General features: G+C 44.7%; 2 protein-coding genes across 2 annotated transcripts in view; both read left to right on the top strand.

The window, feature by feature from the left end:
* Positions 1–16,486, top strand: part of LOC306856321 (uncharacterized protein) — a 1,000,538-nt gene that overhangs the window by 783,634 nt on the left and 200,418 nt on the right. The window lies entirely within an intron of this gene.
* LOC306850163 (patched domain-containing protein 3-like) lies at positions 1,032–4,053 on the top strand (the record flags this gene model as incomplete). The annotated part of the gene is made up of 4 exons (XM_079385627.1): positions 1,032–1,718; positions 1,993–2,120; positions 2,200–2,345; positions 2,417–4,053. The coding sequence occupies 4 exons, from the start codon at positions 1,032–1,034 to the stop codon at positions 4,051–4,053; spliced, it is 2,598 nt and encodes an 865-aa protein (XP_079241753.1).

Genomic DNA, 16,486 nt, shown 5'->3' on the forward strand with positions numbered 1-16,486 from the left:
CTGATTTGCAGGGTGACAAATAGATCGTACGGATCCCCCTCCATGAGAACGGTGCGTCGGAATTAATCAGCGTTTGCCTCGGGCTTAAATACTTTCCACTTTCCAATCAGAGGAATTGTTGACACAGCCGAATAGTACCAGGATGCCAGGGAGGATGGAAAGTCTCGCCAGTGGAGGCGAGGTTAAGGCTCGGTGTTGTGGAAAGCGTGTGGCTGGTCTGGTGCTGTGTCTGGAGGAGAAAGAATGATCCTGGGGCCGGCAATTTGCAGCATAGCATCGGTCTCGTCGTTGTACAGGAAAAAAATTGGGTCCATGATAAAAGTGGCCAAATGAGCGAGCCGAATGCTGAAAGACTGTAGAGAGAATGAGGGCAAGATGACTGGGCTATTTATAGAGGTTCTCTCTCGAGCTGATAGGATAGACTGTGTGATTGCTGATGATGTATTGGCTGGGTTAATTATCTGAACATGCTCCTCCCGAACTTTGTTAGTAAAACACGTAAAAGTGAATTTTGCATAATAGGTGATTTTTTTCTTTTTGTAATTGTGTGTTTAATTATGCAACCTCTTGTCAGATTCTATTGTCTTGACGAGTTAAAGCAAACTGATGTGGATGATTGGAATTTTTTACTTGTTATTGATTGAATTAATTTTTGTATTACAAAATCAAGTGTTTCATACTGGACCCATGTCTTTTGCCCTTGCAGAAGTGAATCTGAATTGGCTAGTGCAGGTTTTAAGCTCTATCAAATATTTCCTGGATGGAGGAATTCCCGGGCATTGTAGGAAATCCCCCTAAGATTGAAAATGTCCCATTAGTTAATCACGCAGTTCCTGGGAGTGACACACTGGGCAGGTGCAAACAAGGAAGTCTGTTAATGAGTAACCTTATTTTGTTAAAAAGTAACAAATTAGTGTTCAGCTCAGGCTATAAATATGGTATGAAAACACTGATTCGTTGTAGGAGGAGGATGTTTCTGGGCTTTGCAGAAGAGCAAGAGATTCACCGTAAACTGTTGAAGTGTATGGAGGATGGCGAAGTGTAAAACAGACTGCATCGAACGACCTCTGTCTCTGGCCTTTGAGAAACTTGGTTGTGTTGTTGGTAGACATCCATGTGTGTTTCTTTTATTATCTTTATATGTGGCTGCTGCCCTTGGAGCTGGTTTTGTTTTTCTTCAGGAGAGGGAGGCAAATGATATTGAAGACCAGTTTACACCTATCAATGGACCTGCCAAGTTGGAGAGGGCAATTGTGGTGGAAAATTTCCCACAATCCGAAGAGTTTTCTGAGTTACGGCTTGCGTCTGAAGGCACTTATGCCTCTTTGATCATCACAGACTTGCAAGGAGAAAATATATTAACTGAAGCAGCTTTCAACGAAATTATAGAGATAGACAGACAAGTGAAAAGTATAATGACAAGAAACACTTTTGAAAACCTCTGTGCCAAAACAAAGGGAAGGTGCATACCAAATGCAATTTTAGACATTATCAATTACAATGCTACTGAAATGTTGTCTTCAAACATAACATATCCGATATATAATAACATTTTTTTGGGAACAACCATTGGTGGTGTAAAACTGAATAGCTCAGAGCTCACCAGTGCCAGAGCGGTCAGGCTTTTTTACTTCTTAGATGAGAAGAAGACAAAGGAAACCCCTTATTGGCTCGATGGCTTTGTTAAACTCCTCTCAAACTCTACAGAACAGAAAACGGTAAGCAACCTGATTGTGTGTGTGTGTGTGTGTGTGTGTGTAAAAGTACCTCAAGTGTCATTAATCAATTAATCTCCAATAACTGAAACTAAAGCACCAAAAGTCATTTTGACAACGGTTCCAAAATTTTGAGAAAATGAACCAAATCTATGTACATTTTCTTGATTTTTCTGCAGGCTGTTCGTGTCCCTAACTAATTCTTCACTATGTTATATACAAAAGGAATTCTTCACAGTAACTATAATGAACAGTCATTTGTGTTGAATTTTTACAGGTCCATGTGTCTTACTTTACATCGATATCAAGACAGAATGAGTTTGAGAACAACTCAGACTCTATCATCCCCCTTTTCGCTGTTACGTATGTCCTGGCCATTACCATTTCAGTTCTGTCTTGTTTAAGGTATGGTACAGAATTAAAAATCCCATTAGCACATTTCTATCACTAGCTATGTTATTCATCCCTTGTGTCCTTCCCACAGGTTAGACTGTGTCAGGACGAAGGTGTGGGTGGCTGCGTTGGGCGTTGTCTCTGCTGGTATGGCCGTGTTGGCCAGTTTTGGACTGCTGATGTTCTGCGGGATGCCATTTGCCATGACCGTGCAAACAGCCCCCTTTCTGATTCTCGGTAAATTTCATTTATTTCCTCACCTAGTAGGCGTCTCGCAGCTGATATTAACAGGCTCTGTTGTTGTCCAGGTGTTGGTGTTGACGACATGTTCATTATGATCTCCTGCTGGCAGAAGACTGAAGTTGATAAAGACGTCGAGGTTCGCTTAGCAGAAACATATAAGGAGGCCGGCGTGTCCATAACGATCACCACGCTGACGGATGTGCTGGCTTTCTACGTCGGTCTTGCGACACCCTTCCGCTCAGTTCAGTCCTTCTGCTTGTACACCAGCACAGCTCTACTGTTCTGCTTCATCTTCAACATTACTTTCTTTGGCGCGTGTCTCGCACTGAACGGAAGGCGAGAGAAAGGCAACAGACACTGGCTGACCTGCATGAAAGTCCCAGAAGCCACTGGTGATGGTACAGGTTGTTGTGTTGGTGGGGCGTATGATGAAGACACACATAAGGAATTTGAGATGCCAATGGATTCATTCTTTAAAAACTATTACGGCCCGTTTCTAACAAGAGCATGGGTTAAGACACTCGTGTGTCTGATCTACGCCGGGTATTTGGCAGTCAGTATCTATGGGTGCTTCCAAATACAGGAAGGTCTAGATGTGAAAAATTTAGCAGAAGATGGCTCTTATGTTGGTAGTTACTATGACAAAGAAGATGAATTCTTCTCTGCCTTTGGTCCCAATGTCATGTTAGTTATAAAGGATGAAGACTTTCAATACTGGAACACAACTGCTCGCAAAAGTCTTGACTTGTGTTTGGAAAAATTTCAAAATCTGTCAATGGCAGATTCAGGCATTCTACATGTTTCTTGGCTGAGTGCATACATGACGTTTGGACTGAATGCTGGTTTCGATTTAGACAATGAAACGCAATTCAAAAGCCATTTAACTGCATTTCTTACTCAGTTTGGATTTAGTCAAGATGTTAATTTCACTAACAACCAAATTCATGCATCACGTATGTTCATTCAGACTGCGAACATCCGTACATCGCTCGATGAGAAGAACATGCTGAATGCATTTAGAGAAACTGCAGAAATATGTGGGAAGTTGCAGACACCAATTGATCTGATTGTGTACCACCCTTCATTCATCTATTTCGACCAATTTGCTGTCATCATCAGTAATACAATCCAAAACTTAGTGGTTGCTACAGTTGCGATGTTAGTTATTTCACTCCTGCTGATCCCAAACCCTCTCTGCTCTCTCTGGGTGACATTTTCCATCGCATCTGTCATTGTGGGAGTGGCCGGTTTCATGGCATTATGGGATGTTAGTTTAGACGCTGTGTCTATGATAATTCTTGTTATTTGTATCGGATTTTCTGTTGACTTCTCTGCTCACATATCCTATGCTTTTGTGTCAAGTGAAAAATCCTCGGCGAATGAAAAAGCCATGGATGCCATCAATAAACTGGGCTATCCGATCATTCAGGGTGCCGTGTCCACTATCGCTGGTGTGGTGGTGCTCGCGGCTGCCAAAAGCTACATCTTCAGGACCTTCTTCAAGATCATGTTCTTAGTCATTCTGTTTGGGGCCCTCCATGGCATCATATTCATACCTGTGTTCCTGACCTTCCTTGACACTTGTAGTAACAGTCATGAAAAAAACAAAGAAAATCTTCCAGAGCACAGTGACACAAGCGAACGGAAAGTTAAAGCAATCGTGATTCAGAATGACTGGTCTGTTGATCCTGACTGTTACTGAGCTTACTCTTCTGAAAAATGTCACCTCCATCCATCCAGTGTACCGGTCTGTCGTGGTGAAGAAAGAGCTGAGCCGCAAGGCGAAGCTCTCGATTTACCGGTCAATCTACGTTCCTACTCTCACCTATGGTCATGAGCTTTGGGTCATGACCGAAAGGACAAGATCCCGGATACAGGCGGCTGAAATGAGCTTTCTCCGCAGGGTGGCTGGGCGATCCCTTGGAGATAGGGTGAGAAGCTCGGTCACTCGGGAGGAGCTCAGAGTAGAGCCGCTGCTCCTTCACATTGAGAGGGGTCAGCTGAGGTGGCTCGGGCATCTGTTCCGGATGCCTCCTGGACGCCTTCCCGGGAAGGTGTTCCGGGCGCGTCCCACTGGGAGGAGACCCCGGGGAAGACCTAGGACACGCTGGAGAGACTATGTCTCCCGGCTGGCCTGGGAACGCCTCGGTGTCCCCCCGGAAGAGCTGGAGGAAGTGTCTAGGGAGAGAGAAGTCTGGGCATCCCTGCTTAGACTGCTGCCCCCGCGACCCGGCCCCGGATAAGCGGAAGAAGATGGATGGATGGATGGAGGTTCATTTCTGTGCTCCTGTTTCCCCCACAATCCAAAGGCACCTATTAAATTGAGACTAAACTGTCTATAAGTGTGTGTGTATGTATGTTCACACTGCGTTTTACATGTTTTTGTGCATTTACATTTTACTCAAGTTTTTCTTTTTCTTTTTATCCTTGCCTTCAATATTATTTTCAATGCATTTCTATTTAATATGCACATCTGTTCATTTTAACCCGTCAATGGAAACACAGCTTTGAATTTGTAATCCAGTTCAAATCCACGTTCAAGTACATTGATTAAACCACATTGCTGAACACTGGGAATTTTATGGCATTAAAAGACCTTGATCTCAGCATAATTGTCACTGAAGTGAATGATTGATTAAATTATGACACTGTATATGCACGAATGCCCCTAATGTTCTCTCCTGCATCTTGTAAGCTTGATGCCATGATAGATATAAGCTGAGGCAGCATTTCCTGGTCACCATTTCCTTGTTCCTGGTCCTTGTGGAAAGCAAGTCAATGCTAATGCAAAAAGTAAAACAATAAGTTAAACAGTAAACCATCTATTCTGTGTCACTAAACACACTAAACAGATATTATTAAGGACATAATGCATCTAATTTGTCTATAATATTGTCACGGAACACTCTCAAACAAGACTAAGATCCAGCAATGATTCAGAAGAGTACAGCGCAGACCGATCGTCGTATGATATCAAAGTACTGCAAGAGCGATTCGAAAGCATAAGGAGCCTAAAGTTAATACCCCAGGTAGTATACCAACACTACATCAACACTGAATCAATGTTAATGCATCAGCCTAACTATCATTGGATTCATGTTGAAATTTAACATTGATTTTTTTTTTTTTATCAGGTTTGCACCTTGAAATAATGTTATATGAAGATGGACATGAAATCAGTCTTTGTTAAACTTTGATTAAATCACTTGTTTTACAGATAACCAACACTGGAACAATATCAACCACATTCTATGAATTGTGTTCTAACCGTGATTTTTTTTTTTTCAAATAAGTTACGTTTTTCATGAAACAGCTTCAATCAAGCAAATAAAAAAAACTTTACTGTACCACAATGGAAAATAGTCAAAAAAGTAATCTTTCTATAAAATAATGATTTTCTTGTCTATTTAGGCCCCATCCACACGAAGACGCGTTTTTCTGTATACGCATAAATTTTTTACCGTATAGGCGTTTCGTCCACACGAAACCGGCGTTTTCGAAGAGTGAAACCGATCATTTTTGAAACCGGGTCCCAGGGTGGATAAATTTGAAAACGCCGTATTTGAAAACGGCGAATCCGTATATTTTCTGAAACGATGATGTCATCAGCCCACGTCTCGCCCCTAATCAGACACCGCTGCGTCACATAACAGCGACAACAACAACAACAATGTCAGACTATGTGCCTGTGTTCGTGCTGCAGAACCTACTGAGCTCATTAGCTTTATTAAAGCAAAATCTTCTGCTTTGTGTGTTAGTTTGTATTCAGCACGCAAGGTTTACGCACATGGTCCAAGTCTTCTTCTTTGTTTTTTTGTGTATCTCTGTGGCCACATATTGGTCTGGCATGTGTACTACATCGTTTTCAGTCGGTTTCAGTGATTCCGTGTGGACACAGATATTTCCTGAGACGACTCCGTGTTTACGGAATTTGAGGCAAAAAAAAAGATCAGATATGGAGAAATCTGGCTTCGTGTGGACGTAGCCTTAATTTCCTGTCTTTGCACCTGGGTGGGTTTCTAATGAGCTCTGATTAATCTAATTTCATTTTTACTTTAAAAAGTACTTTTATACTTTATACTGTTTAAATCATATCTGTTACATTATTTTACATGTATATTTGATTATTTCTGTATTTTCACTAAGTTTGATCAAGTTGTGGGTTCGAGTCTCAGGTCCAGCAGGGATTGTAGGTGGGGGGAGTGAATAACCAACACTCTCTCCATCCTCAATACCACGACTGAGGTGAGACCCTTGAGCAAGGCACTGAACCCCCAGCTGCTCCCCGGGCGCCGCAGCATTGGCTGCCCACTGCTCCGGGTGTATGTTCACTACTGTGTGCACACTTGGATGGGTTAAATGCAGAGCACAAATTCCAAGTATGGGAACACACACCACTTCCCTTTCCCTTCCATTTAACAGAAAAGACAAAGGGCGAATTCACACAGTGTAAAGACTGTTTCATGTTTTATACAGGTATGCTGTTTTGTCACTCGTTAAATTGATTTTATTGTTTGACAGTTTTATTCTATTTTCTCTTCCCCTTTTCTGCACTGTCTGTGCACGGGAGAGAAAAGACAAAGCGTGAATTGACACTGTGTAAAGACTGTTTCATGCTTTATACAGTAAATGAAGAGTCGAACCGTCAACCGATGTCCGTCTGGTTACTACTCCGAGAAAAAACTAAATGCAGATAACACCGGTCACATAAATAAAATATAAATAATCAAAACCCCCATTATTTTACTCTCCACACATTTTTTGTTACCTGCTTCACAGACACATTACTGACTGATGGCTCATTATGGGAGGCCCTTTGTCTCTCAGGTGTGAATCACTAAATATTCATGGCCATTGTCACTCCCTCGCATGTGGCTTTTCTAACACAAAACATGGCTTGCAAGAGCTAAATCAAAATATTGTTTTCTGTGAATGAGCAGAATTATTTTCACATCATTTTGTAACAATAGGTGGGTGTGCTCAGGGATTCCAGTTCTTTGCTATTTAGTAGTTAAGCTGTTTCAAAGCAATCTGTATTGTATAAAGCACCATATAGGATTAAATAAATGTGACTTGACTTAATACTAAATTGCAGAGCTAATGTAAACATATCCACATCCCTGTGATCAGTTGCTTTAACCACTGTCATTTTCTTGTTGACGGTGTTAAGGCCAATTCACACCACACAGATAATCACCAACAAACAAGTTGGCTTTTGGATTTTATGAAAAAATAACTATCATATTCACACTTCCCCAACAGACACAACAAACTTTGATTCAGAGAGCGTCAAGTAAGTCTGACTAGGAAAAAATTGATGATACAAGAATATGCTGGTGATGTATGTTTTGATGCATGGCAGCTGATTTGAGCTGGTTTAATCCGGTCATTATTAGTTGGTTATAAGCTGGTTATGAAATGGTCCTGAGCAGGAGCTAGTTGTAGAAGCTTTATTAGCTGGTGCTGGGGGGGTCCCATATGTTGTCCAGTGTATACACCACAAGTTCCCAGACACAGCTATGTTGGATTCAGACTACCCCTTAACTGAACTTTGACACTTGCTCAGCCTCATCCACTTAAGGTCTATCAAATGGTGAGGCCTCTGAGGGGAATTCCCCTGCAGACCTTAGAGAACTGAAGTGCTGAAGGCTTCCTGGAGCTTTTTGTAGGTGGCCCGAGCTTCGAGGGTCCAGGACAGAGACGAAGCATGGAAGTGAGGGGGGCTGAGAGGAGGCTGAAGCCTTGAATAAATCTGCGGTTGAAGTTGGCAAATCTGAGGAATCATTCCTTGACAGACTGCAGCTGGGGCCAGTCACGGATGGCCCGGACCTTCCCCTTGTCCATCTGGATGCCATCTACACTGAGGATGTAGTCGAGGAAATGCAACATGGAGCAGTGAAACTCACACTTCTCACTTCAGGTAAAGGCAGCATCTCCTGAGTTGTTCCAGGATCTGCGTGACGTGGTGGCGATGTTCAGCCAGTTTCAAGGAGTGAATTAGAATGTCATTGATGTAAACTGACAAAAGGATGGAGGAACACCTCATTCATGAACCCCTGGAAAACAGACGGTGAGTTGGAAAGGCCTTACGGCATAATCTGATATTCGTAGTGGCTGGAGGGGGTTATGAACTCCGTCTTCCACTTGTTGCCCTCCCAGAATGAGGTTATACTCACTCCTCAGGTTCAGATTGAAGAAGACGCAAGCCCCAAGGAGTTCCTAGAGGGCGGCTAGGACCAGGGGAAGTGGATACGGGAGTTTGACGGTATGAGCATTGAGGGTTCGATATTCAAGCCTCCGTACTTGCTCACAAAGAAGAAGCTCGAGGCAGCCGGAGAGGTGGAAGGACGGATAAACCTTTGTTTGAGAGCCTCCTTGATGCAATCCTGCCTTGCACTCCAGGATGGACAGGGGATATACTCGACCCTTGGGGAGTGTGGCTCCAGGCAGCAGGTCTATGGCACAGTCCCATGGCCAATGTGGGGGTAACTGTTTGGCTGCCTGTTTACAGAAAATATCCTGGAACACTTCAAAGTCAGATGGTATGGTGTGTTTCTCTAGGGGTTCGGGGCTCTCTCCGAGGGTGGAGTTAACTTGGAGACAGGAAGTACTACAAGGGGTGTAGGAACTTTGGAGGGAACTTGAAACAGGATTTACTCCATCAGAGAATCTTGCTGGAATCCCATCTGACTTCTGGTGAGTGTTGTGAGAGGCAGGGGCACCCCAGGATGACGTCCACGGTGGGTCCCTTCACTACCAGAAAGGAAATGGTTTCCAGATGAAAGCAACCAGCATGTAGGCCACGACTGTCGGGGAAGTCGTGGCCTAATGGTTAGAGAGTCGGACTTGTAATCCAAAGGTTGCGGGTTCGAGTCCCTGGCCGGCAGGAATTGTAGGTGGGGGGAGTGAATGTCCAGCGCTCTCTCCACCCTCAATACCACGACTGAGGTGCCCTTGAGCAAGGCACCGAACCCCCAACTGCTCCGGGTGTATGTTCACGGTGTGTGTGTGTTCACTGCTGTGTGTGTGCACGTTGGATGGGTTAAATGCAGAGCACGAATTCCGAGTATGGGTCACCATACTTGGCTGAATGTCACTTCACTTCACTTCACTTCACTTCATGTAGAGTGACAGTAGGAGATTGGTATTTGATGCGCCCACACCAAAGTGGTTTTCGTTTAATCGTCTCAGTACGGAACTCCTGGGTAGCCAGCGCCCCCAAGGAGCAGGATTTCAGCCTTACCACCCCACACCCACCTACCATGAATGGCTGCATTTTTTAAGATTCTGTGATTTCAGAACTGGTGAAAGATCTTAGCCAGCTTAACCCTTTCTGTGCTGCTTCAGGATTGGATGGGCCTTTAAGCACACACTTTATAACAATTTATAAAGGAGCATCTTTCCCTGTCTGAGCCAGTTGAGTACATACTTGATAGCAGCAAGAATGCAACCTTCCAGTATGTTCCGATTCTCCCATTATTGTCCCATTATTGTATTGTTCTCTTTTGAACAGGGAAAGCAAGAGCTGATAAAATGTAAAAACTGTAACTTGAATGGATAAAAGTGTCTGCTAAATGCATAAATGTAAATGTAAACAATGAACACATTCGGGACACAATATTACAGAACAGAAGGCCATGTAAATGTTTCTTCTGAATTCAGATCATTGCATGATGGGTCTTGCTACAGAGAAAACAGCTGTTTATCTGGAGATGAACTTAAACTCCCATTGATTCTTTACATAGATGACTTCGAAATATGCAACCCTCTGGGGACGTCACGCAAGAAGCATAAAGTCACTGGTGTGTACTGGGTGCTTGCAGACATCCCTGCTACCCTGCGATCTACTCTTAAGTTCCATTTATCTAGCCATTCTTTGTAAGGCAGATGATGTCAACCAATATGGATACCCAAAAGTGTAAGCCTTTTAAGCCACTGCTTAAAGATTTAAAATGCTTGGAGGATGATGGTATTTACATTTACATTTATTCATTTAGCTGACGCTTTTATCCAAAGCGACTTACAATTGCTATATATGTCAGAGGTCGCACGCCTCTGGAGCAACTAGGGGTTAAGTGTCTTTCTCAGGGACACATTGGTGTCTCACAGTGGATTCGAACCCGGGTCTCTCACACCAAAGGCATGTGTCTTATCCACTGCGCCATCACCACCCACATTTATGCATTTAGCAGACGCTTTGACTTACATTGCATTTAAGTTACAGTTTTTACATTTTATCAGCTCTTGCTTTCCCTGGGAATCGAACCCATGACCTTGGCGTTGCTAGCGCCATGCTCTACTATTTGAGCTACAGGAAAGCTATATTTGCCCAGACTTGGTATATTTGTACCAAGTCTGGGCAAAGTAGTGAAGGGCACTGTATTTGCCGTAGCAGCTGATAATCTTGGCGCTCACTCCGGTGGGTTTGTTGAAAGCTTTTCTTCCTCACATTTTTTTCACTTTTGCACTGGAGAGCGTTCAAAGATCCAGGAATATGAAGTAAGAGCAGGAATGTTTCCTCTACGAACTAAGTCCAGCCATACCCTCCATGTCGAAGCAGCATTGTCGGACTATGCTAAAGCTCATCATTGTGGAGTTAAAATACAGTGTCCCATCTCTGACAAACTGAGTTACTTTCAGGCCACATCAGGGTATCCCCCTGATGCTTTGCATGATTTGCGTGAAGGGATTGTACCTTTTGAACTGTCACTGTGTCTGGATGTCAAGTCAAGTCAAGTTGAGTTTTATTGTCATTCCGCTACATGTGGAACGAAATGTTGTGTCTCGCAGGACCACGGTGCTACATAAATACAGACATACAACAATGAAGTAAAAAACACTATAAACCTATACACAACTAACCTACTGACAGATTTAACTATATACTATATATAAGTATTTACCCTATACAAACTAAAAAAATAGAGGATAAAAATACAAACTATACGAATGCTTCACAAATACTGTACATTTGCAAAGAGAGACATTTGAGTCAGCAGCTGGTTGGGGAACAGTGCGGGATGATTTGTAGTGCATGAGCATGTAAACATACATATATTGCTGAGTCTTTTGTGGGATTGTGTACACGCAGCAGTGTGTGTAAAGTGTCCATAGTGCACATAGTGTAAAGTGTCCATAGTGTAAAGTGTCCATAGTGCACATAGAGGAGAGTGGGCCTGTACAAACCACCTGTAGTAACACACTCACCTGTGTGTAGCACACTTCGGATTGCACATGGGGGTCCATGTTTCAGGAGGTAGGGGTTTCAGAGGGGGGCGGGGTGATTTGAGTTCAGGGCTCTCACAGCCTGGGGGAAAAAGCTGTTGAGCAGTCCGGCGGAGCGGGCTCTGATGCTCCGGTACCGTAGGAGCTGGAAGAGACTGTGGGAGGGATGGTTGGGGTCCTTCACAATGCTGTTGGTTTTGCTGGAGCATCGTGTAAGGAAAATGTCCAGGATGGAGGGGAGAGGGGCACCGATGATCTTTGCAGCTGTGTTCACTGTCCGCTGGAGGGTCTTGCGGTCAGCAGCAATGCAGTTCCCGTGCAGCTGGTCAGCACACTCTCAATGGTGCCTCTGTAGAATGTGGTGAGGATTGGTGGAGGGAGACTTGCTCTTTTCAGCCGGCGGAGAAAGTGTAGTCTGCTCACGTCACGCCTGCCAAGCCAGAGTCTGCTCACTTCACGCCTGCCAAGCCAGAGTCTGCTCACGTCACGCCTGCCAAGCCAGAGTCTGCTCACGTCACGCCTGCCAAGCCAGAGTCTGCTCACGTCGTCGCTGTCAAGCCAGAGTCTGCTCACGTCGTCGCTGTCAAGCCAGAGTCTGCTCACGTCGTCGCTGTCAAGCCAGAGTCTGCTCACGTCGTCTCTGTCAAGCCAGAGCCTGCTCACGTCGTCGCTGTCAAGCCAGAGCCTGCTCACGTCGTCGCTGTCAAGCCAGAGCCTGCTCACGTCGTCGCTGTCAAGCCAGAGCCTGCTCACGTCGTCGCTGTCAAGCCAGTCACACCACGTCTCAGTGCTCCAGCCAGAGTCACACCACGTCTCAGTGCTCCAGCCAGAGTCACACCACGTCTCAGTGCTCCAGCCAGAGTCACGCCACGTCTCAGTGCTCCAGCCAGAGTCACGCCACGTCTCAGTGCTCCAGCCAGAGTCTCTTCACGCCTCCACCGAACTGCCAGAGGCTGTTACCACAGATTCAAGGTCAGTCCTTCGAGTTCTGATATCCAGTGTGATGGACCCACCACTAACGTCGGTGCGAGTAGCTGGCATTCCCAGGGCCTCAACCCTGGCTGTTACAGAGACTGTTCCCCTGACCTCAGTGCTTCCCGTTATGGCGGTCGCCATTTTGAGTGTGTGGGCTGCACACTGTGCTCCTGAGGCCTCTCCTGTCCACGAGTCTGTTCCTGAGGTCTCTCCTGTTCACGAGTCTGCTCCCGTGCCTCCAGAGGTGGCGGCTTCCGCTGCAGAACCTCCCGAAGTGGTGGCACCTACTCCCGAATCCCGAGAATCCAGTTCTCATGTCACGGCCACGGAGGCCGTTCCTGACCTCATGGTCTGCCCTGTCACGGCCATGGAGGCCGTTCCGGACCTCATGGTCTGCCCTGTCACGGCCATGGAGGCCGTTCCTGAACTCACGGCCACGGAGGCTGTTCCTGAACTCACTGTCTGCCCCGTCACGGCCACGGAGACCATTCCTGAACTCACTGTCTGCCCCGTCATGGCCACGGAGACCGTTCCTGAACTCACTGTCTACCCTGTCACGGCCACGGAGGCCGTTCCTGAACTCACTGTCTGCCCTGTCACGGCCATGGAGACCGTTCCTGAACTCTCGCCCTGTCCTGTCACGGCTAAAGAGGCCGTCTGTGAGCCTACGCCCTGTCCTGTCACGGCTAAAGAGGCCGTCTGTGAGCTCTCGCCCTGTCCCGTCACGGCTAAAGAGGCCGTCTGTGAGCTCACGCCCTGTCCCGTCACGGCTAAGAAGGCCGCCTGTGAATCCTTGTCCTGCCCAGTCACGGCTATGGAGGCCGTTTGTGAATCCACGTCCTGCCCAGTCACGGCTATGGAAGCTGCCTTTGAATCCTCGTCCTGTCCTGCCACGGCCATTGAGACCGTCTACGAACTCTCGACCTGCCCTGTCACGGCCCCTGGGACCATGGGGACTCTCTCTGTGTTGTCTGTCTCTGTTCTCCCTGTGGTGTCTAGAAGCCGCTCCTTGGGGGGGGACTATGTTACGAATCCTAGCCATGCACTTCAGTTTACTCACCACCAGAGGTCACCCGCTCACCACATGGACTTTTACACTACACAGCACACTGGACTCAATTTCCCACAATCCATTGCACTGACGACTTGCACAGCTGTTCACCATTTCACCCACACCTGATCACCATTTCACAATCACCATCACTCTATTTAAGCCTGGGACTGTCTGCACTACAAAGCGTTCTCTGTTCCTAGTTTTCCTCGTGGTTTTCCTGTGTTCTGATTCTTGCCCGTGTTCCTGGATTATTCTTTCTGCCTTGCCCTGTTTGGATATTGTACGCCGATCGTTGACTACACCTGTTTCCTTGACCACGCTTCTGTCTTGCCCTCTACATACCTGTTTGCTGTTGTTTGACCCTGCCTGTCTTGACCATGTCCTATAATAAAGCTTTGCAAATGGATCCGTACGTCTCACGTCTCGTCAGCCCCGTAACAGTAATAATAAAGCGCACACTTCTTATCGGAAAAGATCAAATAAAGTACTGTCTTTTGTTGTTATGGATTATGGTTTGCGTTACGTGTCTAAAGACCAAATACACAACATAATGATCTTTAAAGTAGCATCATATGACCCCTTTAAAATGTGTTGTACCAAAAACTGTACTTAAATGTAAAAAAAAAAAAAAAAACTTCACTCAAATAAAGATTCAATTAAAATGTATTGTGTTTTAACATTATATTTAATTTAGTGATTCCTCTGAGTACTACTAGAAGGAGTCTGAGTACCGTTAGTGGTATTTGTACCACACTTTGAGAAACACTGTTAGAGAATGTTTACATCTGACCCCTGAGTGTTATATTAAGGTGATAAGTAGAACGAAGGGAATGTTTTACGAGCTTTTATGCAAGAATAACTGACATAGGCCTCTAGCCTTATTTGGACAGGATTAGTTTTATTATTATTTTGAAAGCCTGTTGCTCACTGGCTCTGAATACAGACAAACCATGGGTCACAGGAGGGGTGGGATGTTTATCAGTACTGGCTTGGGATGAGTGTCATCACATGTCTCAACCAATGAGAGTATTTGGGGTGGGCCTAAGACTGCAGCAGCGCTCACATGAACGCTCTCCATAAAATTATTTAAGTTAAGCATCTCAGTCAAATATCTCAACCCCCTCCCCCCCAATATTACTGTAACGGCACTGGTCAGACACAGAAGGTAAGGTAAATCACACAGGGTTTATTAACGAAGTGAGCAGCACACAGGAGCAGTGAAGAGTCTTCAGACTTGGTGAGTATCAATCCGTGAGATTAACGTGAGGTGAATGTCCCAGTAACAGTTCGTCTCTCTATCTTGACAGATCCAGAAGAGCGGCAGCATCAAAGTGGCAGAGACGAATGAGCGCACACACAGGACACCAGGAACGGGAGAAGAGGATGACTGGAGGATGACAAGACAGAAGGTAAATAATAACAGGTAAGTATACACTGGTAGCTATACTCAGCTTCTAGCTGCGCAGAGATGGTCCAGGTAGCAATCCCAACAGACTTTGTAGTGTTGTAACGTCACTTCAAGATCGGACCTCAAGTGACTGGAGGTGCGTGCTTTTCTAAGTGAAGACACACTCCTTCATCTGTACAGACCGACAGCTCAATCTGAACCCACTGATCTGGATCTGCTATATGAATATAAGTCTGACACTTCAGCAGAGGGTGAATACTGAGCCCAGAAGATTTCAGGTTTGAGGACCTGAAGGCAGAATGAAAGAGAGAGATGTTTGCACAAAGAGGGTACAATATCAATTAATTAATTAATAAATAAAACTCGGCAGTTGAGAATATTTCACCATCAGAATATTTTGTAAAATATAACCCCCCTCCCTCCAAGAATGTCATGTTTTGACATGTATATTAAGCAGCTCTAAAATCATATTAAAAACATATTAAAGTCATATTTTTGTGAGGGAGTTTCACAGAGAAAGGGAAGCTAGCTAGTATAAATCATACGTATAAATACATACAGGGCTGTACGTCAACTTTTTTGGACATAGCACTGGTGCTACAGTGGTTGAAAGTTTTGTAGCTCAGATAAAACAGTTGTAGCACAAGTTAGGGAAAAAATACATCATTTTATTCAGGAATATCACAATTTTATCACGATACTTTGTCATGTTGGTTTTAATATTTTGCTTGAGCAGGACAGCCAATCTAATTTCCCTGTTGTAAAAAAAAGCCTTTCAAGGTGTAAAATAAAAAAGAATGGCAGACAAAGTTTTAGGCCAAAGAGAGCAAAGAAAATAATGACAAAGATTTTTATATCTTTGTTATTAGAAATACATTACATTACAACCAAACAGTTGGTCCACAGCGACTTCCATAGGTTCTTATTTTTCCAACTATCAAAGTCAATGTGGACCAGCAACTGTTTGGTTACCCACATTCTTTAAATATCTTCTTTTGTGCTCAGCACAAGAAAGAAATTAATACAGGTTTGGGACAATATGTGAGCGAGTAAATAATGACACCCCAAAAAGGTGAACTATCCCTTTAATGACAGTCGACAGCATGTTTAGTTCTGTCCCTTTAAAACCTGGGGCCGTTCTTCATACGTCACTAACTCAGGCTACGTCCACACGAAGCCAGATTTCTCCGTATCCGATCTTTTTTTTTTGCCTCAGATTCCGTAAACACGGAGTCGTCTCAGGAAATATCTGCGTCCACATGGAATCACTGAAACCGACTGAAAACGATGTAGTACACATGCCAGACCAATATGTGGCGCTGTAATTCTGCCACAGAGATACACAAAAAAACAGAGGAGAAGACTTGGACCATGTGCGTAAACCTTGCGTGCTGAATACAAACTAACACACAAAGCAGAAGATTTTGCTTTAATAAAACTAATGAGCTCAGTAGGTTCTGCAGCACGAACACA

The sequence above is a fragment of the Barbus barbus genome (assembly GCF_936440315.1).
Source record: "Barbus barbus genome assembly, chromosome: 3".
In the NCBI taxonomy this organism is placed as follows: Eukaryota; Metazoa; Chordata; class Actinopteri; order Cypriniformes; family Cyprinidae; genus Barbus; species Barbus barbus.